Here is a 26,301-nt window from a genome sequence, read left to right on the forward strand (position 1 = left end):
TTGTGTGTTTATGTGTGTGAGCCTGCGGCAGATGGTATGTGAGGGCCCCTGGGTATCTCATTTCTATGTGACAGCCCGCCCGGCACAGGTATGAAAAATGTAAGCATCTAAACTATTTTTCTTATTATGTTTATCTCTTGATGTATTTTTTTTTTTAGTTAATATTAATTGTTTCGTCTTTAAAATGTCCAAAAATAGTAAACAAATTTTCCAAGAGTCCAAGATGTCCAACGTTTTTTCTAACAGTACAATACCACAAGATATTACAAAATTCTAAATTGGTTGAAGAATTCATTTTCAATTGATCAACTTATCAATAATCAACTAAGCGCTTCAGCACCAGCTCTGGCTAAAAGTTAGAATCCTGAAGAGTTTCATGAAATCCAGGCCCTGTTTTTGTTACTATTCGTGGCCGGCATTCTTTCAGCAATAGCCACTCAATGTATTTATATCCAGTAATTACCTCTCTGTAAAGTAGTTTTAATTGTTAGTGGCGGAGTACTGGATTCAAGCTGCCTTCACACAGGAAACCATGCAGCATGTTATCCAGTACAATTTGATCTCATTAATATCAGCCTCACTGCTGACTGTCCACTCTCTTTACAGCCGAACACTTCCTACTGCTGCTGCTTCACATTAAAAGCATTCCACTGGCAAAACATGGGGTGGCTTTTATTGTGAAGCAGTCACAGGAAACACAATTAAGTACCAAATCGCTTAATCAACCAGGACTAAAACCTTATGAATTAGAACTTTAAGCTTTAAAATCTCAATACAAACATTGGCTGTCAGCAGCTTCATTCCAAAAATATTAAATAGCTTTGTCTATTTCTTATCAGTAAATCCTACATTAAGCGTGTGTTATAGAATAGCTTCCTTGGAGCCTGTGGGTGAATGTGTTAGCAGAGAGAATAATAGTGTGGAAGAAAGGTCCTGAACTAGAGCCCTGCGCGGGACTGTTTTCTTCATCCCGCTCCCGCCCGCTCCCTTCGAATTTCTGACCATTACCGCCCGCACCCGCAACGTGTGTGTTACACTCCCGCCCGCTCCCGCAATGTGTACGTCCACTCCCGCCCGCACCCGCAAAACTCTGAGAATTTATGCCCGCACAATAATAGAGATGCATTGATGTTATGTCTTCTCCCGTCCCGCATGAGAAAACACGTCATTTTATAGGTTAATAGGGAGAAGATGAAGGCAAAGAAGGCAGGTGCTTGCTGCTGTTAGACAGGGAGGAAGGAACAGAAGGAGAGGGAGAGAGGGGGAAGAAGGAGCCGAGGATGAGGGTGGACGGAGCCTTGGCTCGGAGCTCCCCTGTCCTGGGAGGCTCAGACACGCTGGTGTCTGCTCATAGATGGCCTATACAGTATATACTCAGTCAGTATATATGTATATCTATGGTTTCTGCTGGCGTGGGGGGGTTCCAGGCTACATCCCGATCCCGCAGTGTTTTTTTTAGCCGCCCGCTCCCGCCCGCAGCAAAGTTAAAACCGCCCGCTCCCGCGAGATTTGCGTTGGATCCCGCGGGACCCGGCGGGACCCAATCCCAATGCAGCCCTCTATCCTGAACGTCCCACACACTGTGGATTTATTCTAATCACACAATCTCATTTTTGACTAGAAAGACATTCATCACAGTAGCTTTGACAGAGATTTCATGTGTGCAGCTGTACATTTCTGATTTATATTCATTCCAACAGATGGTCCAGATGCTTCCATGATAAATTGGTGTCCTACCTGTATCCGGTTGTTCTCCAGCGTTTTCTCCAGCTCTATCTTGGCAGCAGCCGACTCCTGTTGGTGAGTTTGTCTGAGGTGTTCGATGGCTGATGCATGGATGTGGTTCAACTCTGATCGCAGAGAGGCTGATGGGGAAAATGTAATGGAAGAAAAGAACACAATAAGTAATATTTTATTTGTACGGAACACATCACACGTGGAAATAAAGCTTGTTTCAGACTCAGGGATTTTAAAGCTTGTTAAAAAAGCTTCCTCCAACATTTTTTCTGCTTGCCAAAAAGTGCCCATTAGATGCAAAAGCATTTTTCATTAGAAAATAAAGTCTTTTTTATACATTGCACATAAAGGAGAGTGCTTTTGGCTGCTTTCACCCAAGTGGCCTTTAATCCTCACTTCAATGAACAACTGTCATTGCAAACTGGTTTAGAGAAGCATACAGAGAGGGGACACACTGTTATTAGCTTTCCATTTGAACGTAAGACAAATTCATAATGTCAGAATAAAGAAATGCGTCCACTGCAGTTTTTTAAATGATGGAAATATCGAAAAACACACAATACTCACATACACTCTCACCTGAACACACACATTTAGATACACACATACACATTCACACACAAGGAGAAGATGAAGGGAAGTAAGAGAGGGAAGGAGATCAAGAGAAATTAAAGGTAATAAAAGGATGTCAGGATGTGGGAAGTGAGAGATAGATGGGAGCAGCTCTCCAGTGTCAGGACCATGACCAGAAGGTTAATGGAAGAGCATTAATCACAGCACAGTACTGGTGGGTTTGCACTGAAAACTGGGTAAGATGGAGATTTTTTTTCTGCACTTTAGAGATGTGACTTTCTACTAATATTCTCAGTGTTTAAATTGTTGTTGCTACATCACATTATATGGCATATAAAAACAGACAGCTGCAACATTAAAAGGATATATAGATGCATTAATAATTATAATACAATAATATAATACATATCAATCTGAATTGAGACATTCTGCATAAAAAATATTTTTAGTTTTGTACCATATATATATATATATATATATATATATTTTTTTTTTTTTTTTTTCCAAGATTATTTTTTGGGGCTTTTCCCTTTATTAGATATGACAGTGGATAGACAGGAAGGGAGGAGAGAGAGGGGATGACACGCAACAAAGGGACGCAGGTCAGATGCGAACCCTCTGTAAAGGACTCAGCCTACATGGGGTGCACACTCTACTGGGTGAGCAAGAGGTCGCCCCACTTAAGTATATTTTGATGCTAATACTTTTGTAGTCAAACAGAGTATTTCTACACTGTGGTATTACTACACTTACTTAAGCAAACAATCTGAGTACTTCTTCCACCGCTGCTCATAGCTTGTTACGTGACCATGACAGGGCATTATGCTGCCTCTTGTTGTAAATGTTTTGCATTCTTCGGACCATATAAAACTGTACTTTTTTGAAATCCAACTTGGGCAGAACCATGTGTACTGCCCAGTATGCATAACACAGTTAACAGTCTTATATCCCTATTTACTGCATGAAAGGACGGAGGTTTTACTTTTCAGTTTTTTCTTTCAGTGTAACCTCAGTTTCCACAGTAAAATCCCTGGACCAAATTTGACCAAAAACCCCCCAAAACTGTGCATAATTTTGTTGAAAAGGAAAATGTGCGAAAAGGTCATGGGAGGGTTAATCTTTCTAATGCACGCACACACACACACACACACACACACACACACACACACACACACACACTCTAAGACCTTACCCAGCATGGCTTTGCCCTCGTCCTCCAGTTCAAAGCGGAGTGTTTGCAGCTCTTGTTCTGACTGCTGTTTGAGCGTCTCGATGCTCTGGCGGTGAGCCTCTCTGAGAGACTGCAGCTCTGCATGGTGATGATGACGGAGACGCTCCTCCAACTCCTGATGGAGAGATGAGAGGGGGAGGAAATGGGGTTGTGGTGGAGGAGGTATAGGGGAACAGGGGAGGGCGAGAGAGGATGACAGAAAGGAACAAAGAGACGTACAGGGAGAAAGAGGACAAAACAGAGAGTGGGAGGGAAAACGTAGGGTGGAGAAAAAGAGTAAAGAGAGGGAGAGAAAGGAACATTTGCGGATGAAAAGTTTAAGACATAGGAGGAGATGATAGAGTGGGAGAGAAAAGTAAGAGAGATATAAAAATGAAAATGGGGAAGAGAGGCAGGGAGAGATAGGGAAGTATTTTAGTATTTATCATTTGTAATCCTCTAAAAGGGCTGAAGGAGAAACTGGCCAATCATCGCACACCGACTTAAAGTGCACTAAAACACCATTAAAGAAGAGAAGAGAAACCTGTTTCTACTGTGCAGTTTCTGAGGAAAATAGAGATACGATCACCACTTATGTAAAAATGCATTGAAAACCAGACTATTCTCCCTCATATTTGAAAGGTTTTTCATTCAAAGGACTGTTAACAGTTTCAATGGATTACTGTGCAGAACGACATCGACTGTGACGGAAATTAATTCAAAGTCACTTTACCTTAAGAGTTTTTAAGGATAAAAAAGGTGAAGTCACCTCACTGTCAAAATGCATTTGTAAAATCAACAATTGTCTCTTTTTCTCCAGTAGCTTTTGAGAAAAATAGAGGTTCTGCTAATAATTATGGACAGGTGTTAATCACCATCATGTACTAAAAGTTTCCAAAAAGACTGAAGAGTCCAGGCAGAAGTTTTCTGTGTGTACAGATGTTAATTAATTATTCTATTTGTGGAGGAAACAACATTTTGAAGTAAAGTAGGCGATTAATTCAATTGCGTTCAGTCAGTTTCATCCAGTTGTTGTTGATCACAGTTTTGGCTTTATTACAAAAATTTAACAAACAACGTAACCGGAACAACATATTACAATATTAGCAAAGAAAACTGACAAGCACTTAAATGCACGGCATTAGCATCAGGGCATTAGTACTGCTGACTGGAGGGCTGCCACAACACACACACACACACACACACACACACACACACACACACACACACACACACACACACACACACACACACACACACACACACACACAGAGAGAACAGACCTACTAACATTACACTGCTGGCAGTCGAACGTTTACTCTGGCAGAAAGAGCTGTTGTTGATGCGTCAGGAGCCACATTTTGCGCCTGAGTGTTTGTGTGTTGATAGGAAATATGGTTTCACTTTATGGGAAACACATCAACAACACGACCAACAACTCCACAGAGTTTACTGTGCCGAGGGTCTTATTACAGTGAAGTCATCAATCTGACAAAGTTTGCAGTCAGCAGGCTTGTTGGCAGAGAATATGAGACCAACATTACATTTAACCATCAACAGCCAGTTTCAACTGTTTTTTTCACTATGAATGTGGTGACAGGTTTTTATAATTGACCACATTGATGTCGAGTTTCATCATATTTTCAACTTAAAGATACAGAAATAAGAATGATGGATGGCTATTTATGGATGCAACAGCTGGAGTTAATATTAAGTGCTTGTCCACTATCTACTGTATACTGTACATCTATTTCTAAGCCTGGCATCATTAGGCAAGTAACAGATCATGGATGCCTTTGCAGCGTTGAATGTCAAAGGAGAAAACACAGCTGCTATTTCCCTCAGCAGTGTCAGAATATTTAATAGAGTGGAGATCTCATTTTCCCTAAAAGCACACCGTTGTAGACAAGAAAACTGCTGCTCACGCTGAGTTTAAAACCATTTTCTTTGTCAGTAAAATGTTAAGATGCCATTTTGCAAATTATAACTAGAACCCATCAACAAGGAACATCTAAAATGATATTCATAGAAGGTTGGCGGCAACATCTATGGCATTTTAATTCTCCAATATGTAATGCCTTTGGGAAATGATTCAGGAACAAAGAGAGCCCTGAATATTCAAATGAGTTGGCGGACGACAATCTCGGATTCTTAGCGTTTGATGGGGCACCCGTGCGGTTTTTATGGAAACACTTAAAACAAAACAGTTCATTGACGACAAGATCTTTGTGAGCTGGTGCATAATGATGTTGTATTTAGTTGTGTATCCGCTAAAACTCTCTCTCTACTGTCACTAACTCTCCTTGTCCTGCAGTAGTCCCCAGTGTTTCCTGCCATTCAGCACCACCTAACCTCCACATCCACCTGTGCACCTGCTCCCAGACCCCTTATTATCAGCTCCCTACAGTAAATACACCTCTATGTCTCAGACCCATGCCCAATCATCTATTGTTTACTCTGCTTTAATGGTCCACCCTTCTTGTCAACCATTAGCAGCATTAGCCAAACCTTTGCCGTACCTGTCTTTGCATTACTTTCACTGGCTTCATAGGCAGTGATGTTGTGTTGCATGTGTTTTTAGAATTTGCATCGTTTCAGTATTGTTTGTTTCCTGGCGAGGCATATGTTTTGGCAGTTGGCAGCACATTTTGTTGTATTATTTCATTGTTGTGTTGCTTTGGATTATCATTTGTGTTTTGAATCAGCATGGTGTATGATGTTGGAGTGTTAATAATTTAGCTTTACAATCTTGCAGCACGTTTGTACCTTTTTCTGGTGTGTCACGTTCGACATCACAAACGCGCTGGAAACCAGGGTTAGTAAACAGTAGAAAACAGCATGGAGCGCAGTGAGAATTTACCGTGGTTACTCCTTTTTTTTTTAATATCGTTACCTATTCAATCTTTCTTTCAAACTCGGTGGCGACTAATTTGGAACGATGTCCGAGCGTTGCTTGAACGGAGACGGACAGAATTTGTGGCTGAGATGACTAAGAGTCGCAGAAGCTACCGATGGAGTCAAAGCATCTCAGCCGGGTGTCATGTTTCCATCATTGCTGATCGGAGCTGGAGTCGATAAATACGTGTGACTACTGCAGAGTCATTTGTCCCGGGTATTATTACCGATTGTAGTCTATATCTACGACGTTCCACGTCCGGGATTGTTCCGGTGCAGCAGGAAATTCCGCCGGATGCATGTCTTTTCGCCGATGTCCGTTTCCTTTCGCTTCCTTTGTGTTGGAATTTTAAACTCCGGTGGATTTGTGAGGACTATGGTTAACTGCTCCTCAGATCTCTGCAGGGTAAATCCAGACAGCTAGCTAGACTCTCTGTCCAATCTGAGTTTTCTGTTACACGACTAAAACAACTTTTGAACACATGGTCACCAAAACAAGTTCCTTGTACAGAGCTTCGCGCCAGACCCTCCTCCACGGCGTTGTGGAGGTAGGTCTGGCAATGCGAGACTATGCCGAATGTAAACTTTCCAACAACAAAAGAAAAAAGCCAAATTTTATTGGCTGTTGAGGGTTTTTTCTCCAGTGGGAACAGGGCTAGTAGTGTGTTCACACACCCGAGTTGAATGCATTCAATTTAAGTCAGAATTTTATTGTTTTCATTAGCTCTAGCCAGGAGAGCCATTGTTAGCAATGCCAGTTTATTACGCTTTTTTTTGTGCATACAAACAGTGTAACATGTCCACAGATAGAAGATGGACAGCACTGCGTGTACGACTGATTTAGTGAGACACAAATAAGACAGAAGTGCTAATAACCATATATTACTTTCACAGCTGTTGATGCACGGAGCATGTTGGATTTTGTGCTCGGGGTACTCGGTGGTTGTCCAAGTTCCAGGCTCGGAAATCCGAGGTCGGGGGCGTTTCCGACTTTGACGTCAGAAAATCCGACTTCTGAGTACAAATAGAACGCACTATAAAAAGGTGTTTGTTTGGATGTCAGATGGCAAAAACTTTTCCATGAAGAATGTAATTGAAGTTAATTTATTTTTCCCTCATCCTCCTCGGTGTCGGTGAAGGTAAAAAGTCCTGAGTTCCGTACTCTCCAGTATTTGCTAAGCCACACCCTCATAATTAAGTGATTCGATCAAATCCTAAAGATGTTATTTAAATCTCTCTTGTAACGATACCCCTGATTTACACGTACGGCTTCTCATCACAAAACAGAAGCTAAAGACGCTGAGAGGAGTTTAAATATCCCTAGCTGATCCTCAGTTTGTAAAAACACAAGTAGATGTGTGTGCAAAAACCCAGTGGTAGGTTTTTTCACAGTATGAGAAAGTGGGTTTTAAAAGCCACTAATCTCTCTTCTTCATTGGTATTGATCATTGGTCTTTTTGTGCCGTGGGTAAGTAAAAACCATACCTTTTATTGCTTTAATTAAAGGGAGCACATCAATTACTCCTAATCGCAGCCAGTCCTATAATTACAAATTGACTGTAATGTTGTCAGGTAATGTTGAGGAGGAGGTAATGTTTACCTCCTCCTCTCTCCTCTCGGTGCTGTTTGTGTGTGGAGGCTTAGTGGTTCAATCTTTATTCCATTACTGGATGGTCAATATTTGTTACTTTGCTAGTGGTGATTCCATTTAACTAAATAAAAAGGGGGGTGACACTGATGAACAAAAGTGAGAGAGACAGGGATAAACACACAAAGACGTGAAGTGAGACTGTGGCCCTCGGGGCCTCTGGCAGGCTGATCCAGCTGCTTCAGAACAAGGTCTTAATCCTGACCCCGAAGACAACTTAAAGAGCAGAGTTGGAGGAACAGAGGCGTCTAAAAGGCATGTGGCTTAAAAACATGTCTGCTATGTGTTCAGGTGCTAGACTGTTGAGTGATTTAAAACCCAAGAGCAGAATCTTAATGCCTAAACTAACCTGCAGCCAACTTGTCGACTTTGAAAAAGGTGCAACATGTTCTTTTCTTCCGGTATAGTCAGCACTCAAGCTGCTTGCATTATCCTCTGTTTATTCAAAGCTTTCTCGGGCAGATCAGAACAGAGAGCCTTTACCTTAGTGAAGCCTGTTAGAGATAAAGGCGTATATAACCTTTCAAAGATCTGACCGTGAGAAATGACTGCACACTGGCAAGAGTCCAGAGTGGGAGTTTTAGTGAGATTTGTTTTTAATGTGGGCTTTAAAATTTAGATCAGGTTATTAAGGAAAAAGAGAAGATAGCCAAGTTTTGGCTTGACATGTAGTGCTAAAGAATTCAACAATATTAAAGGACGATTTATGCAATTCGGGCAGAAATATTTAGGTTTTATTACCTCATAAAGATTCATTACATAATTAACTAAACTAATAGTCTACAGCCATGCTCTGTAAATCTGCACTCACACTAATATCAGATAAATGCTGATATGTGCGCAAAGAAAATGTGAACATGCTGATGCTCATCAGGTTTAATGTTTTCCATCTTAGTTTAGCGTGTTAACATACTGACATCTGCTTATTAGCACTTAACACAAAGTTCAGCTGAGGCTGATGGGAAAGTCATTAGATTTGCAGGTATTTGGTCATAAACCAAAGTATTAGGGCCTTTTCTCACCTTAAAGTCCGAACCAAGGTCTGGACCAAGGTTCACGTTTTTGTTTCATTGTATACATTTGATCCGGTAAGTTTTGGTTTCACACTGCAGTCATGCAAGCGCACTAAAGATCTATACGTGACAAAACTATGTCCTGTCATCATCACATACGTGAGCTGCATCTCCAGATACTTATAATTGATTGGTTTGTAGACGGGCTTCCCCGTCCTCTCGTATCTTCTCTCTGTGTCGGAGTTTTTTCAGCTGACTGCTGCTCTCCTCTACTGACTGCTGCTCTCCTCTACTGCCGCGGCTCTTTTTGTTTTGTTGTGATGTTGAGAAGCAAGACACGGGAACTTTCTTTCTGGAGCATTTATTTAGAGACAAACGGAAACCTGCACTGTACATTTACTACCACTTAACAAATAAACTGCTGATGTATTCTCTGCTCTGATAGCCGACAGCTGTCTGCTCTGAGCGCATTCACTGTCACTCTCTCTCTCATGTAGCCTACACACTAAGCACCGAGCTATTCCTTAAAGGAGCTTCCCCAGTCTTGTAACACAAGGAGAGCCTGCCAGAGCTTCTTGTATTTGGTCTGAAAGTCCGAACCATCCCAAAAATGCTTTCACTATAAAGAAACTGGACCATGGTTCAGGTTGGTCCGGACTGAGACCACCTCTTTTTATCGGACCAAAATTTGTTTTTTTGATCCGGAGCGTGGTCCGGGGGAGGTTTCACACCTCTAATTTTGGTTCGGATCAAACTGAAAAGTCCGAAAGTCCGGACCAAATGAGGTATCTGTGAAAACGCCTTTAGACAAATTAAAACTTTGGAAAATTTGGGATTACAAAAATCATTAGGATGCATTGTCTGGGAACCATGAATGTCTGCACCAAATCAAAGGGATCCTACGCCGATATTAAACAAGCTCTGTGTCGTCTTTGTGTGGGCAGTGTGTTTAGATGAATGGTGTTTGGCTTCACTCCGTGGTGCCAGAGCACTGAAGAGTTTAGCAGCGCATTTTTGCGTCATCTGGTGGATCTCCGCAGACCTCTGCTGCTCTGCTCCGCGGGGAGGTCCGTGCACTAGCGCCATGGAGGGAAGCCGCACACCATTTGATGTCAACATGTTTCACAAGAAATAGAAAACTTTGACCTTGTCGTGGATTATTATGAATGTTACGGTAACCTGAAAGTCAACAACAAAAGCCAATTGATTTTTAATAATGGTATATTCATTTGTAGAGTAGGTTAAACAATTCTCCTTCTGAAAGCGTGCAGGCAAAAGAAAGTGAGCAGGGGGCTGCAGTAGCTCAATCCATGGGGACTTGGTTTGAGAACCAGAGGGTTGCCGGGCACCGTACTATGGTTGACAATGTGCTACCCCCTGAATTGCAGTGCATGTGTGTGTGCTGTGTGTATAAAGATGGGATTGGTGAAAGATACATTTCAACTGCCAGTGTGGATTGTGTGGATTGACAAATAATGATACAAGTGATCAAGAGAGAGAAGAAACCAATAAGCTGCTCCATGCACACTCACTGCTTCTATTTGTAGCTTTTTGGTAGCGAGAAGTCTGTGAGCTAAATTAGGTGATGTGAATGTGTTTGTGTAGAGGGGATTTGTAAAAACTTTATTAATCCCTGGATGTAACTGTGTGCGAAAAGATAACGCCAGACAATCCAAAATCTGAATGTACCTCCCATCCACGCACACACACACACACACACACACACACACACACACACACACACACACATACACACAAACAAATCATCCCTCTAATGCCTCCACTCTGGATAATTGAGTTTTCTCTCCCTGCACTGCTGACAGAAATATAAACAGCCCGCCACCATAAAACCCCTCCTTAAAGCTTTTAACATGTTATTCCCCTGCTTATTAACCAAGTCTGACAGACGAAAGAAGAGTTTTTGACAGAAAAAAGCAGTCTACTATGTGGTTATCTTGAGGGAGTGTGCACCAGCCATTGTGTGTGTTTGCATCAGAGACAAAGAGGAGGAGAGGAAGATCACAGGGAGGAGAATGTTTGTTACAGCAGTCAGTTGGGTTTACGGGAAAGTAATGAAGACTTCGATTTCGTAGGTGCTGTGTGACTCAGAGGTGATATTCTTTCACACACACACACACACACACACAGGTGTTGCCAAAAATACAGCATAGGGATGCCATTTCCTGTCCTCCATTCTGCCTAAAGCATTAATACAATTACAGCGTCCAAGTCGAAAAAGGGATTTGGTATTGTGATGTATAGCTGATCCAAATCGACCTTGACTGTGAAATGGAAGGATTAGCGTTGAGGAGCATTTTCTTGACACCTTGACGAGTGTGTATGTTGGTTTGTGCGCGCATATTTTGACATTATAAAGAGGAAACACAGAGCTGTCAGCATAGCTACTTGATATACAAGCTGTCTGCTGTCAGTGAGAGTGAGTAATGCTGGCGGTGACTCACTGCCAGTCTAACCTTGACTCTGAAAAGGCTCTATTGGATAAAAATGTCATGGAGGGCTTCTGCTGAGGAGCTGGCAGAGAAGATGACATGAATGATGCAGTTCATAGTTCATGGGTTCTTTTAAAATGCATACATTCTTTGCATATAATTACGGGATAATCATTCTTCTGTTTTGAAGAATGCACATCTTGGTTTTAAGAATTCAGTGCGCTGAAAATGCAGGTTTTTTGGTTTTGCTTTATTGCAGTGGTCTCACATTTCTACAGCCATCATACCAGAACAAGCTCCAGGATAAATGTTGCTATTGTTATGCAATCAGATCTCTGTCTATGGTGCTGATTGAGCCTGAGTTTGAGGAATGCAGTAGCCCTCCATGGTGCTGATATTACTTAGTTCTGAGGTTATCCATCACCCTGCTGCCCTACTGCAGAGTCTGAGCTATGCAGCACAATGTCCCACCAATGCGATTTCCGATTGCACTGTTACTGGATACTGCTAAAAATATAGGTGAATAGCAGCTGGACTTTTTTGACAAGAGCTACTCACACTGGCAAGGCTGATATATCGACCGATATCTTCTTACTGCAGATGGATCGAAATTGCATATATGTTATCGCAGTATAAATAAAAATGTTTAAGGTAATTGTTTACCACTCAGTACATATCTACATAAAATATTTTAATAAACAAATGTAAGTGATGCTGATGTTAAAAAAAGTAATACTAGCCAATATATTGTATTATTATAATAATAATAATTATTATTATTATATAGTTAAGTGTAAATGTAACTTTAAAGATTTTTTTAGATTCATATATATCATCAGTATTGGCCTCAAAAATCCAGTTTCAAGTTGGACTTTTTGGTTCCCGTTGGTTCTGAAACGTGGGTACCTGTTCTGATTATATCTTGTGCTTTTTTAACACATGCACTAAGACGCACAAGTGCACTGACAAGCATGAAATACACCTTTGTGCTGACTGTTCCACACTATTGCACTGATTTACAGTTAGTGGCAGCAGAAACACACAAAGAAACACAGCAATGTTCCAGCTGAAGGCAGGGAGAAAGAAGACTGCTAGCTAGCAAGCTAAAAAATATTCTAAAAAAATTCTTTATATGAAAACCTCCCAGGGTATCGGATAATTTAAAAAATCTTTAGATTGTACGGTTAATAAATAAAAAAAAAGAAATGAATGCTTTTGACTGCTGCTTGAGCTCTATATAAATGTGTTGACATGTTTCAGTTTCACATGTGATTGAACTTGTTAGCTCAGAAAGAAGGATTCTCAGTGATAGTTTATTGTGTGTGCATGTTGGCCACCACCTACCTTCAGGTCCCTCTGCCTGGCGTGCTCCATGTCCTTCATGGAGCAGCAGTGGACCTCCTGCAGACGCTGCTGCCGCCTCTGGTGCTCCGTCTGCAGCTCGTCCAGCTGCATCCGCAGGTGCTCTCTCTCCTGGCTGAACTGGTGCTGCAGCTGCTGCAGCGACGACTGCGACTGGGACAGCTGCATCTCCAAACTCTGCTTCAACAGGGAGATCTAGAGAGGAAGAGACAAAATACGGCACGTTAGACTGGGAGGGAAACCCTTAGTGGGGCACTTGAACAAGCCTTCTACACCTTTGTTCATGAAAAAGGAAAGCGGGTGGATGTTGCAGGAAGAGCGAGAAGTATAAGGATTTTTTAGGCTGTCTCTAGGGAGCAGCATCGTTATGCAGCAGTATAACAGAGAAGGACAAAGAAAGGGGTGGCAATCAATTAGGATTAAACAAAGGTTGCTGTTGTATTAAGAGTTTTGTAATCCTTCAAAGCCTCGAGCAGTTTCTTGCTTTTTGTGAATAAATTGTTTGCAGTTCACTGCACTATATAATGAACTCTGGCTAATGGTGTAGGGCAATGAATTTAGCACTAGAATTCATTGATGGGGGGGAAACAGCATGATTCACCAACTTAGTCTGTCTAGACAACTTAGGATAATGAGTATTTGGGTGAATGTAGGGGGGGAAATGAACAACCTTGTACAACCTGCTTTAGCAATACTTCATTTAAAGGTCCTATGACATGCTGCTTTTTGGATGCTTTTATATAGGCCTTAGTGGTCCCCTAATACTGTATCTGAAGTCTCTTTTATATAGACCTTAGTGGTCCCCTAATACTGTATCTGAAGTCTCTTTTATATAGACCTTAGTGGTCCCCTAATACTGTATCTGAAGTCTCTTTTATATAGGCCTTAGTGGTCCCCTAATACTGTATCTGAAGTCTCTTTTATATAGACCTTAGTGGTCCCCTAATACTGTATCTGAAGTCTCTTTTATATAGGCCTTAGTGGTCCCCTAATACTGTATCTGAAGTCTCTTTTATATAGACCTCAGTGGTCCCCTAATACTGTATCTGAAGTCTGTTTTATATAGGCCTTAGTGGTCCCCTAATACTGTATCTGAAGTCTCTTTTATATAGGCCTTAGTGGTCCCCTAATACTGTATCTGAAGTCTCTTTTATATAGACCTTAGTGGTCCCCTAATACTGTATCTGAAGTCTCTCTCCCGAAATTCAGCCTTGGTGCAGAATTACAACCACTAGAGCCAGTCCCACAATGAGCTTTCCTTAGTATGTGCCATTTCTGTGTCTGTAGCTTTAAATGCTATTGAGGAGGAGAGAGGGGGGGCAAGGTGGAGGGGGGGGGGGGGGATGTGGCCTTGACCAACTGCCATGCTTCGCTTGTTTTCAAGCCATGATGTCTCTCTCTCTTTCTGGGCGGGCAAAGCAGAGAAAGGGGAGGTAACCTTTCCCCTTATGACGTCATAAAGGGAAGATTCCAGATCGGCCCATCTGAGCTTTCATTTTCTCAAAGGCAGAGCAGGATACCCAGGGCTCGGTTTACACCTATCACCATTTCTAGCCACTGGGGGACCATAGGCAGGCTGGGGGAACTCACATTAATATTAAAAAACCTCATAAAGTGAAATGTTCATGCCATGGGACCTTTAACCTTGGTGATGCCAATAAAGCTAATTTGATAGAGAAGCTTGATAGGAAACATTAGGAAAAAGGGACTACATCCTTTATTTGGAAGACCTATAATGTGCTACTGAAAGGTCAACCAGAAGCTGTGTGAAGATCCCTCGCCTATCATGTTTAAAAACAGCAACACTTGTTGGCAGAATGCAAAGTTACTCTTGCCCAGGGATGATAACCTTGACCGCTTTACCAACTGTTGAAACCCCTTGGAGCAAAGTGACAGGTGAGACCAGCTGGATCCTAAATAATTCATTTATTAACACTTTGAAACACAGTTGGAATAAATAAATGCATCCCCTGTTGGATCACCTTGCAGATCATCATACATGGGATTACAAAGCACAGCAAAGAAGGAGTCCCAGTGAACCAAAAGAAAAAAGCTCAGTCTCAATAGCTGCGTCCTACATTTTGGAAATTATATTATGACTAGGATGTGAGTCATACAGTGTGTCATAAGATTGGAAAGCTTTATTAACACAAGGGTATAGTTATATATGCTGTATTCTGACCATTTTATTACCACATTTGGGTTTCTAAATTGTGAAATGTTTCAGGTGTGGAGGGTGACTTTTATTACTAAGACAACTGGGTGTCATGTGAAAGGGTTTAAGTCTAGAATGATCTAGGCAACATTAGTTTCTTTCAGTGGATGTTTTTTTGTTACTTGGAGATAGCACAACAAGCTGGAAGCACAACACTGACATATTATCACCTGAAGTTGTTTTGGTGCTTATTCACACATCCTGCAGATATGCAACATTAGCATTATATTAAATATATTTAATACATATTCAATATAGCCCGAGGGAAACATTTGTCTCTTAAGCTGCTAAATGCTTCTTTACGTTCTAGCTAAAAGTCTGTCATTTGGTTGGGTCGGGTGATAACTCTCTGTGAGGTTGTCACTAATAACACACGCCTTTCACATTACACAAATGTTTCACTGTTATTATAAAATTATTTATGAGTGCATTGACCCTTATGAAGGTATTGTAACATGCCCTGCTTTCTTTTAAAATCCTCGGTAAAGGTGCAGAGGTACGTACTTATTTCATATTTTGTTACCTGTGCACACATCACCCTCATACTTCATCACATAAAGTGCCAATTACAATGACACGGGTATTTACATATAGAGTTTTACTTTTTGAAAACATATTGTGAAGCATCTTGTTTGTGAGCAAAAGTCAAGTCATATTTTGTAAAAGTTATATCTCCCCACGCATCTAGGCATCACTGGCACAGACATAATAGTCTATTAACAAACACAGGCCATTAGAAAACAGTCTGTCCCATTATTTTGATTTCCAAACAGCATCTTCTCTGTCGGTGTGAATCTATTAAGACCGCTGACCGCTGCTCTGATTTGACATCAGAGTAAATAAATATGGTTCTGCTGATTGCGAGGCGTGAAGCGGACACATTAATCACTGGATGGGAGCTGATGGACAGCATGATGACACCCAGCAGCACGGCATGCAGAAATGAACATGAATAAAGTGTGTGTGTGTGTGTGTGTGTGTGTGTGAGTGCAATGACCACAGGAGGGCTTAGTCACGCTACATTAATATTACCGGATGGCCATTAGCAGCAGCTCTGGTGTATTCACCGCAGCATCTAATAATGAATGTGTGAGTGAGTTTGTCCACCAGTGCGAGGAAGAAATAAGTCAGTCTGGCATAGACAGGAGGTCTTATAGGGGGCAACCTGAGCTTTGAAGGGATGCAGTTGCTCTTATTACCGTTCTCATCCTCTCTACTCATCTCTCCCTCCCTATTGATTTTCTTGCTTCTGGTATAATTACATCGATTGGACTACAAGCTGCAGTGTTCTGGTATTCACAGCTCAGGCTGAAGATTAAAACCATCTTTAATCAGTATATAAATGAGGGTACCTGCTAATATACTCAGTGGTGAAATGTAACGGAATAGAGTTTCCATTTTATGCTACATTACACTTCTACTCTATTCTACCATATTGTCCTTTTTACTCCACCTCATTTATTTGAAACCATAAATGACTTTGCAGATTAAGATTATTAACACAATTTTTTTTCCCCAACTAATAAATGATGATGTATTATTATAGATTATTGTAAGATACCCAGCAGTATATAAAGTAGTTAAAATTAACTCCACCCCTTATGATGTAAATACTTGTGTACTTTTACTTTCATTTGTAAAAGAGTATTTCTACACTGTGGTATTGCTACGGAGTACTTCTTCCACCACTGCTGATCCTCTACACCCAGAACTAGTGATCATCTCTCTTTGCATGTTCTTTAAATGTAATTTTTGTACATTATATCTTGTGTTCCTTTAAAAATGTTGTAAAGCCTTTATTTGTTTAGGGCATAAAACATCAAAAATGCTTCTCATGGTGTAATTTTATTCCTCTCCAAAAAGACCAGGAGGGAGGATGGTCAACCACATGCACATACTGCACTGCACATGCATGCAGATCCGTTGGCAATAGTCGTACCTGTTCCAGCAGGTCCTCCACTTTCCTCTGCCAGCTCTCCCTGGCGTTGCTCAGTTCCTGCTCCTTGCTTTGTGCCAGCTGATTCAGCGCGGAGGCCTTGTCTTCCTCGTGGTCCTCTCTCAGCTCCTCGCGTAGCTTCTTACACTCCTGCCTGCAACACAACAAGACACACACATATTTGTACTGATGTTTCAGGTACTTTGCCAATGCTTCTATCTATAGTGATTCACTAAACCTGGAACAAAACCAGCATCGGTTCTAACTGTGGACTGCAAAGTTTCCAAAAAGCCAAAAGCAAAGGTCAGTGCCTTTACACTTGAATAAACAAGATACAGCAGCTAAAGATAAAGAGAGTGGTAGGCCACATGATGATCCAAGGAAGTGTTTATGTGTTTATTCTAATGACCTATACATTTAATTAAATAAATCATTAACTCAATATACGTAGCTGATATTCATTTAGTGAGGTGTATTTTTTGGAATGATTTCAGATTATAAACAATGTATGGGAATCAACTTTTAAAGACTCAATCAATCAGGCTCAATCATTTAAAACTAAGTTTATCAGGTTACGGTCACTTGAGGCAGAACAGGATCAACATCACACAAGTTTGACATATTACTTCTTCTTCTTATACTTTATTAATCCCGCAAGGGGAAATTACAATTTTTTCACTCTGTTGTTATTACACACAGGCCTGAATTACACACACATGCTCAGTACCTACACATGCACTAATGGAGAGACGTCAGAGTGAGGGAGCTGCCCATGGAAAGGCGCCCCGAGCAGTTGGGGGTTCGGTGCCTTGCTCAAGAGCACCTTGGCAGTGCCCAGGAAGTGAACTGGCACCTCTCCAGCTACCAGTCCACCACCATACTTTGGTCCATATGGGGACTTGAACCAGCGACCCTCCGGTTCCCAAACTCCCGAACTCCCTACAGACTGAGCTACTGCCACTCCCACATTATGGCTTCAAATTGATATGGCTAACCTGTTCGCAAACAGTTGAGCTTCATGTTTCATGTGACATGATGAATGTATATCCAATATTCACTCTCCATTTACTTCTGGTTTGGTCTCCACCAGAATCTTTAGCTTCTAAAATGCTCGAATGAAGTTGTGAACCGAAAACAATGAAAGACTGTTAAACACTCCGTCGAGCTGAGGTGAACTGCAGAGTAAGGCGACAATTATCTGTGGGTTTGTTACTACGTGCAAATCTTTTAACATAGTGTTGTTTTACATATAGTTTTAAAAAGTCACTTGGTTCATTATTAATACAAAATATTTATTAGTGCAGCTTTAATGTATTGTCCATCTAACTGGGCTTGATATGAACTGTGCTGTTGCACAATTTTGAGGTTGCAAATTTGATTTTGCTAAAACTTTGTAAAGCTTCTTGAGCTTCTTTCCACAGAGTCTTTGCTTGTGGCTGAATTACCATAAAATGATGGTTACCTATTTTGAGTAGGTTTCAAGTCTCTGCACATAGATTTTTAAATTATTTTGGCATATTGAAACCATTGGCTGCTCGGATGATAAGGAATCACTCTCAAAAGGTTAGGGTATGCTTTGGTAAAATAGGTAAATAAGATATATAGTCAATAAGTGATTCTCCCAAAACTTAATGCACCTTTTGCACTCTTGTTACTCGTTTTTGTTGACAGTATTTTTTATTATAGCTCAGACAGTACAAACTCAAACAAACAGCTCAAAATTTGCAACAAAGGTAAACGTGCTTCAGAGAGCTCAATATTCACTTCAAGAGGACATACCTTAACACCGTATCTGTTGAGCGACCATCACTCTTTAACACTGCTGCTAACAGCTTTTTGCATGGCTGTGTGTGTGTGTGTGTGTGTGTGTGTGTCAATGTAATAGCTGTGTGGGAGTTGAAATGGCAGCTGTTAAATGTAGCAAGTATCGAGGCAGCACATTTTTCATCACTTTGAAGCTCGAAAGTGTCAGACTGAAGGCGGACACACACACACACACACACACACACACACACACACACACACACACACACACACACACACACTCTGGTCTTCATAATAAGTGTTGTTCTATAGCATCTGCTGGGCAGGAAGAGGAGGATGAGGGCAGATGGAGAGAGGTAAAGGAAAAGAGAGAGTGGATAAACGAACTGTCAAAGATGGAAGAAGAAAACACTATCTGCCTTGCCTTTCTCATCACTGAGTCAGTATGCAGCGCCCAGGTCAGACCCTCGGTGATGACTGCTGTCCACCCTCTACACTGAGGACCCGTTGATATTAAGGGGAGCGTAGTTCCTTCCCTGCTTCTTCCCAAAGTCCACTATCATCTCATTAGTCTTGCTGACATTCATGAGTAGGTTGTTGTCCTGACACCAGCGGGCAACAGCTATGCCATCAGCAAAATTGATGATGGTGTTGGAGTCCAAAGAGTCTACACAGTTGTGTGTGTACAGAGTGAACAGCAGGGGACTCAGAACACAGCCCTGGGGTGCTCCGATGTTAACCCTCCTGTTGTCCTCGGGTCAAATTTGACCCATTTTTTAAAAGTTTTTCAAACAAATTGTCAAGGAAAATAACGTGGATGGTTCCATACAGCGGTAAGGACAAGTAAAATATATGATCAGTTCACTACTTTCATTGAAATTTAGTGTTTTATTAAATTTTATAGCATTTGAAGAAAAAAAAATGACAAAAGAACGTTGAAAAAAGTGACAAAAATGTCGGAAAAAGCTTTAAAAAAAATTTGGACCCAGAAAAACAGAAAGTTGCACGGTCGACGACGGGAAGATAACACAAGGGTTAAGGATGAGGGTGGAGGAGGTGTGTCCGCCCACCCTCACCACCTGGGGTGTGCCTGTCAGGAAGTCAATGATCCACATGCACAGTGAGGTGTTTAATTAATGCCAGGTCCTTGAGCTTTGTGACGAGCCTGGAGGGAACTCTGATGTTAAATGCTGAACTGTAGTCAATGAACAGCAATCTTACATAGCTTCCTTTCTTTTCCAGGTGAGATAGGGGGCTAATTTCCATCCTTCAAATATAACTGTCTACATCTGATCTGACTTATTCTTTGTAGAAGTTACAGTGAGAGCTGTTGCATGCCTGCTTTATCACTAAAAGTCAGTTTATGCAATTGCTTGGAAAGAGGTGGATAGACCAAGGATAGGTAAATGGCTTTCAGAATTAACAGCAACTCTGCCCTTAGAAAAGATCATGTATGCAATCCGGGGTAAGCAACCAATTTTTGATAACATCTGGGGCCCCTTTAGAAATTTCCTTGCAAATAAAGATTTGTCTTGTTTTGGTGGAAACACCTGGGGACGACCCATAAGTAGCCCTCTGCAGTTCATTTGAGAAAAATGTTTACTGTCTGGTGTTGAATGACCACTATATAATTTATGTATAGTGCACACTTGTGAGTATGAGCAGTGCACGGTTGGTTTTGTACTTATTTCTCCCTTTTTTATTTACTTATGTAGTATTTGTATTATTATTTTATTGTGTATTTCAGTTCCTTTTTTCTTTAGTTATTTATATTTATTTATTTATTTGTGTTGTTTTGTTGTTATGTCTTGGTCAGGGTTTGGTCAGGGGAGTCATTTTATGTCCATGTATGTTTTTCAGTGAAAATGTTTTGTCAATGTGGCTAAAGATTTTCTATAGATGGAACTTGTGCTTAGAATTGTATTTATCAAATTACTATTTCCAAGCCCAACATTTATGCTATTTTTTGAGGGTTTTTATAGCAAAACAGTTTAACAAAGAAGGCTTAGGAAACATACTTAGTACCAAGGACTTGTACTGTTTATGTTAACCTCCTTATTAACTCCATTCTCAGGTGTTCTTGACAGCAGCCATGGCTGTATAAAAGAATGACCTGGAAATTATTTATTGCAACAGTGTTGTGCAACTTTTAAAGATAGAAATCCTTTTTTCCTATTCATATGACCTGCTCAGATAAAAAGCTTTTCACAAACAGAAGGGATTAGAGCTACTGTACGTGTAATGAGGGTAATTAAATATTAGCTGGCCTTCTGATAGTTACCTTGTCAATGTCAATGTCAAATCACAGACGGAGCTACACATATTCCCGAATGCAAATATCACTGTACACAAAACCTGCTTGAGGCATCTTGTACAAACTCTGCTCTCTGCAGGTGACCCTACTGGGAAGGAGGTTGGATCACCAAAGTCATTAGTTGCCATCCTCTGGGAACCATGAATGTCTGTACAAAATTTCAAAACAATCCATCCAACAGTCGTTGAGATATTTTAGTCTGCTGATCCGTTCAACCTCTTCTGTACATTTGGTAATCCGGAGAGCTCTTTCAATGATTATGCTATCACAGAGAAACCGTCTGTTTCCCCTGTGAAACAGGGATTAAAGCCAGCCTCCTTAATTCAGACGGCTCACTAACCACAGTGTACTCACCCCAACCACCAAATGAATAGATGTTCTCCTGAGAATAAAGAGCTGTGCGCAGGAAGACAAAGGAAGGTGAGTGAAAGCTAATGAAGAGGAGACGGAGAGGAGGGGAAGAGTGACAGATAGAAACAAGCTTAGTACGCTGGTACACTGTTATATTCTACAGTATGTGGACATCTGCATTCAAGATCCACTCTTATTATGGCTGAGATGTATTAGTAATTTAACTGAATGGGCCACAGTCAGTTTGTTCTCTAATCTGTCTTTGATGTAGCCATTTTTAGTCATTAATGTCACACCATCATTGTCAATGTCTTTGTGTTTGGTTTTTGTCACTTTTAATTCAAGACGCTTCCAAACTGTTAAATTATTAGTTGTTATGGGCCTGTCTGGAAGCCCGTTTTCCTACGGCTTGAAACAGTAGAAATATTAAGTATACAGCAGGCGAAATAAGGCAAATTTGCATGATTAGTGAAGCATGTCACTGGTAGGAGGGAGTTTGTGTTTGGGTTAATAAAAAGTCATACTTCCTAGGAGTTATATAAAAAGAAAACAACTGTCTTGAGAGATGCTGCTGACAGATTTAGGTTGTGATGATTCCCAAGATGGGAGATAGGAGAAGGATGCTAAAGGTTCCTAAACTGCTTCCTGGTATTTTTAACATCAATTCTTTCATAATTTGATGTACAACTTGACACTATTTGGTCCTTCATTTTTGTTGTGCTTTTCTCTCCTTAAACTTGGAAAGGAGTAGCCTGACGTCATCATACTCAGATTCTAGTCAGAGTATGAGTCTGATACTGCTCCATTGGGCTGTGATTATGGGGCATGTTTCAACCGAACCAGGAAAGAAAATGCCTCAGCACTCAATTGGATAGACCTACAACCAATCAGAGCAATGGAACTCAACTCAACTGTCAACAGAACTCAACACCAATGAGACTAGACGAGACGGTGTATCGTCTCCATAGCAACCTCTTTGCACATCCGTCCTAACTTCCGACTTTTAGGCTTTTTTGTAGCTGGATATATCATTTGTTTAATCTAAATATGAATGTGGATAACGTTAGTGATAGCGAGATGCTTGCTACAGTTGCATTTCTAGAGATGAATCGGCGAAAACACGTTTTATTTCTCTGACTCACTGCTTTGTCTCTCTCTTCAGTCTCTCTCTATCTCACACGACCATATAACGTTATTGTGCTTTCGGGCGGACTTGAACAGCTGAGTCGCAGCAACACCATCAGCTGGTTTAAGTCGAGCTGAGACGGGCCGGTTGAGGATTTTAAAATGAATGCGCTGTCGATATCTTCTATAACAGACGCGATGGCGGAATCTACACATCTCAATTCTCCGAATTCAACCCAAGCGCTCTTTGGTGACGTGGTTGATTACGTTACTGTTGATCATCTGTCCATCATCGTATAAAGCCCGCCCTGACAATTTGATTGGTCCAAACACCTCTGGTTCGAGCATAGTTGCTCCACAATGGATCAAGTCCAGACCGAACTTCCTGACCTCAAATATTTTGGGGGCGGGGCTAAGTTTGGCTGGCATCCAGGCTAGGAAAGGAGAGGATCATGAGGCCAATATAAACCATTAACAACATTAATGTACTTTTTGCGATCCTGATCTGTGGCTTGGTTGAGATTATAGTAAAGTTATGCTTTTATATCAAACCTCTTTGCAGAGCTCTAGTTTTAACCAAATTACCTTTATTTCCTGTATAATTTAAAAGTAATTTGAGACCGGATTTACACCCATATACAAACGGATTTGATATGATGATACCGAGTGTTATGAGATGCTATTTGAAGCATTGGCTTAACTCAAATAGCGACAGCACAAAGAAGAAGTGGAGTGGAGTAATAAAAAAATATTGTGGCGGGTAAGGCACAAAAATATCCAGGGGCTAAAGAGAGCGAGGAAAGGCTAAAAATATCAAACAATATCAGTGTGACCTTTACAAAGAGCTGGGGCATTAACAGATTAAAGAGTTGAGGTTGAGATGAAGCTACAGCAGACACAAAGAAGTCACCAGGTAATAGTAGTAGCACATGATGAGAGGGAGCAGCCCATTAATTACAATGTTGGATCTATAAACAAGAACCCGAAGCCAATGCAAAAATCCAATGAAGATATATTTCGTAGTGAGGGTCCTTTAATTTGGTCATTAGACAATTATGATCAAGAGATCAACTGAATGGGATATTATACAACTGAAAAACTAATAATGAGCATTTTTTGGCATGTCCAAACTGCTTATTGTTACTTTTCGGCTGTCATACACTCTAATACCAATATACATTAAGGGATTGCAAGCCTGGTGGCGCACCGGGCCTAAGTTCCCCCCCCCCAACAGGCCTAAACCAGTGGGAATTATTAATGTATTTTTATAATAGGCTTTTAAACTATAGTTACAGTAGGGCGGCTTGGTTGGAAACCTAGACGTCATACTTTTTTCAAATCTCCAGTTAGCTTTTAGCACAGACTTAATGTAGGGCCCTATGGAATCTGTCTAACAGCTTTTTTAAATTCCACATTTTGCGATTCTGTCCATGATTCTGTTATCACAGAAACTATTGGGCTTTACATTAATGCTGCCATCAGTCTGTGACTGGCCCCAGCCGGGCCCTCATCGAAAAAAGACACTTGCCACCGGGCTAAACAACTTTTCTGGGGGAAACCCTGACATATAATATCAACCAATACATCAGGTCTCAGGCCTCAGTCAGACACTCCGCACATAAGAAAGAATATAACTCACTTAGCTCTCAGATCTATCCCATTAGTTTAGTATTATCTATCCAAGGTTTCAGATCATAGAATACTGGGCTAACCAGACACAGGTCCAGGGTCTTAAGGGGTCTGGGGGCCGTAGAGACTGAGCCTTCAAGATGTGACTGACATCTGTGATTTAAAGCATCAACTTCAGTCCAGTCACTTATAAAAAAAAAAGGACAAAATCTTTATTTAAGTGGAAACGCTCTGACCATCGAGACCCAATTTACTGCTGAGATAAACTCTAACGGAGTCATTTAGAGGCTGCAGACTTTACTGCGTGAAAAGTACATCAGTTCACACCTCAGAACAGTCAATCTCATTCTTTGAGGTTTTTGAATAATAACACTTGAAACGGTGTGTGGGCGTTAACAGAGACTTTGAGCAGGGGGCTTTAACAATGGATCGAGCTGAGAAGTTGCAGAGCCCTCCGAGGATAATGCTCTGTCACGGTCAATATTGTGAGCCGGATGACCTGTAAGAGTGTGTGTGTGTGTGTGTGTGTGTGTGTGTGTGTGTGTGTGTATGTGTATTCTAGTAAGTGTGACAAACGAAAAAAGGAAAATAGAAAGACTTTCGTTTCCCATCCATTCTTAGTTTCATGGTCTCTCTTTGTTAAAGGACAAGATTAAGACAGTCGGTGTTACTCTCTTAGATATGCTTGCACGCACGTACACACACACACACACACACACACACACACACACACACACACACACACACACATACACACCTACCTCAGTGTTTCGGTCCATTTGAGCTCTAGCTCGAGAGCCATCTTGTCCATCTTAAGTTTTTCTTCTTCTTTGGTGGTGATGAGTTTGGCTTCATGCTGACGCTTTTGGATCTCCAACTCTCCCTGACAGACAGACACACACACACACACACACACACACACACACACACACACACACACACACACACACACACACACACACACACACAGAGGTTAGTGTGCCATTGTAGTCTAAACGTTGCTCAGAGGTTTTTTCTGCCCTGAAAAGAATCCAGTTCCTTAGGCAACTCTGAAAACTTTTTGGATTTTCTGTAGCGTGAAAAAAGGTTAAAGCCTTTTGGAGTAACAACACAAAATGTTGCTATTGGCAGAGTCAATCCAAAAACATGGTGGTGACATGGAAATCCTTCAAAAACCCACTCTGGTCAAAGCCCAAGTCAACATGGTAGGACTAAAATTATTCGATTAATTACTTGAGGAGTTGACAAAAAGAAAATAATTTGGATAAATATGAAAACTGAATAATTGTGTAGTCATTTATCAAACAAAAAAACAAACCAATAATGTACTGGTTCCACAAGGAAATTGCCACTTTTCTCTGTGTTACATCATTAGAAAGTGAACATTTTGGGTTTTGGAGTGTTTGTCAAACTAAACAAGAACTGGAAAGTTATGGTGGTCATTTTTTCACCATTTTCTAACATTTGATAGACTAAATAAGTTACAAATTAGTAGAAAAAAAGTTCATGGTTAATTTGGAATATAAATTAATTAATCAATAAATATATTTGTGAAAAAAATCCTACATTTTGTCAGGTTCTCACTTCTCCAAAGGACTGTTTGACAGTCAAAACCTGGTTATAGGTTAAGTTTAGATTAAGGTTAATTTAAGGTTTGAAGTCAGGCCTGTTGTTTTGATGGTTAAGGTCAGGTAAAGGCGCTACAGAATGCATTATTTCTCTGAGTGTCCTCATAAGTGCAGAATAAACCAATGTGCATGTGTTTGTGCTGACCTGCAGTGCAGTCAGCAGGTTGCTGGTCTCTCTCAGCCGGGCCCTGGTAGCGTCCAGCTCCTCCAGCAGTTTGTCCTGCGCCTCCTTCAGAGTGGAAATCTGTCCCTCAGCTGTTCCCATGTCCTGCTCCCCCTGCTGCACCTCCTCCTGCAGCCGGATCAACTGTGGGGAGGACAGACAGACAGACAGAGACAGACAGTTAGACAGAGACAGACAGGCAGTTAGACAGGCAGACAGACAGACAGACAGTTAGACAGAGACAGGCAGTTAGACAGGCAGACAGACAGTTAGACAGACAGACAGACA

General features: G+C 41.0%; 1 protein-coding gene across 6 annotated transcripts in view; it reads right to left on the reverse strand.

Moving 5' to 3' along the window:
* Nucleotides 1-26,301, reverse strand: part of fam184a (family with sequence similarity 184 member A) — a 161,393-nt gene that overhangs the window by 38,258 nt on the left and 96,834 nt on the right. For all 6 annotated transcript variants that reach the window (XM_031321935.2, XM_031321933.2, XM_031321936.2 and 3 more), the window contains exons 11-16: nt 25,996-26,157; nt 24,984-25,105; nt 17,043-17,193; nt 12,871-13,083; nt 3,503-3,656; nt 1,738-1,865 (exon numbers count right to left, since the gene is read on the reverse strand). In XM_031321935.2, coding sequence (XP_031177795.1) covers nt 1,738-1,865; nt 3,503-3,656; nt 12,871-13,083; nt 17,043-17,193; nt 24,984-25,105; nt 25,996-26,157 — 930 coding nt within the window. The remainder of the gene's footprint in view (nt 1-1,737; nt 1,866-3,502; nt 3,657-12,870; nt 13,084-17,042; nt 17,194-24,983; nt 25,106-25,995; nt 26,158-26,301) is intronic.

Source organism: Sander lucioperca, chromosome 19, assembly GCF_008315115.2.
Source record: "Sander lucioperca isolate FBNREF2018 chromosome 19, SLUC_FBN_1.2, whole genome shotgun sequence".
In the NCBI taxonomy this organism is placed as follows: domain Eukaryota; kingdom Metazoa; phylum Chordata; class Actinopteri; order Perciformes; family Percidae; genus Sander; species Sander lucioperca.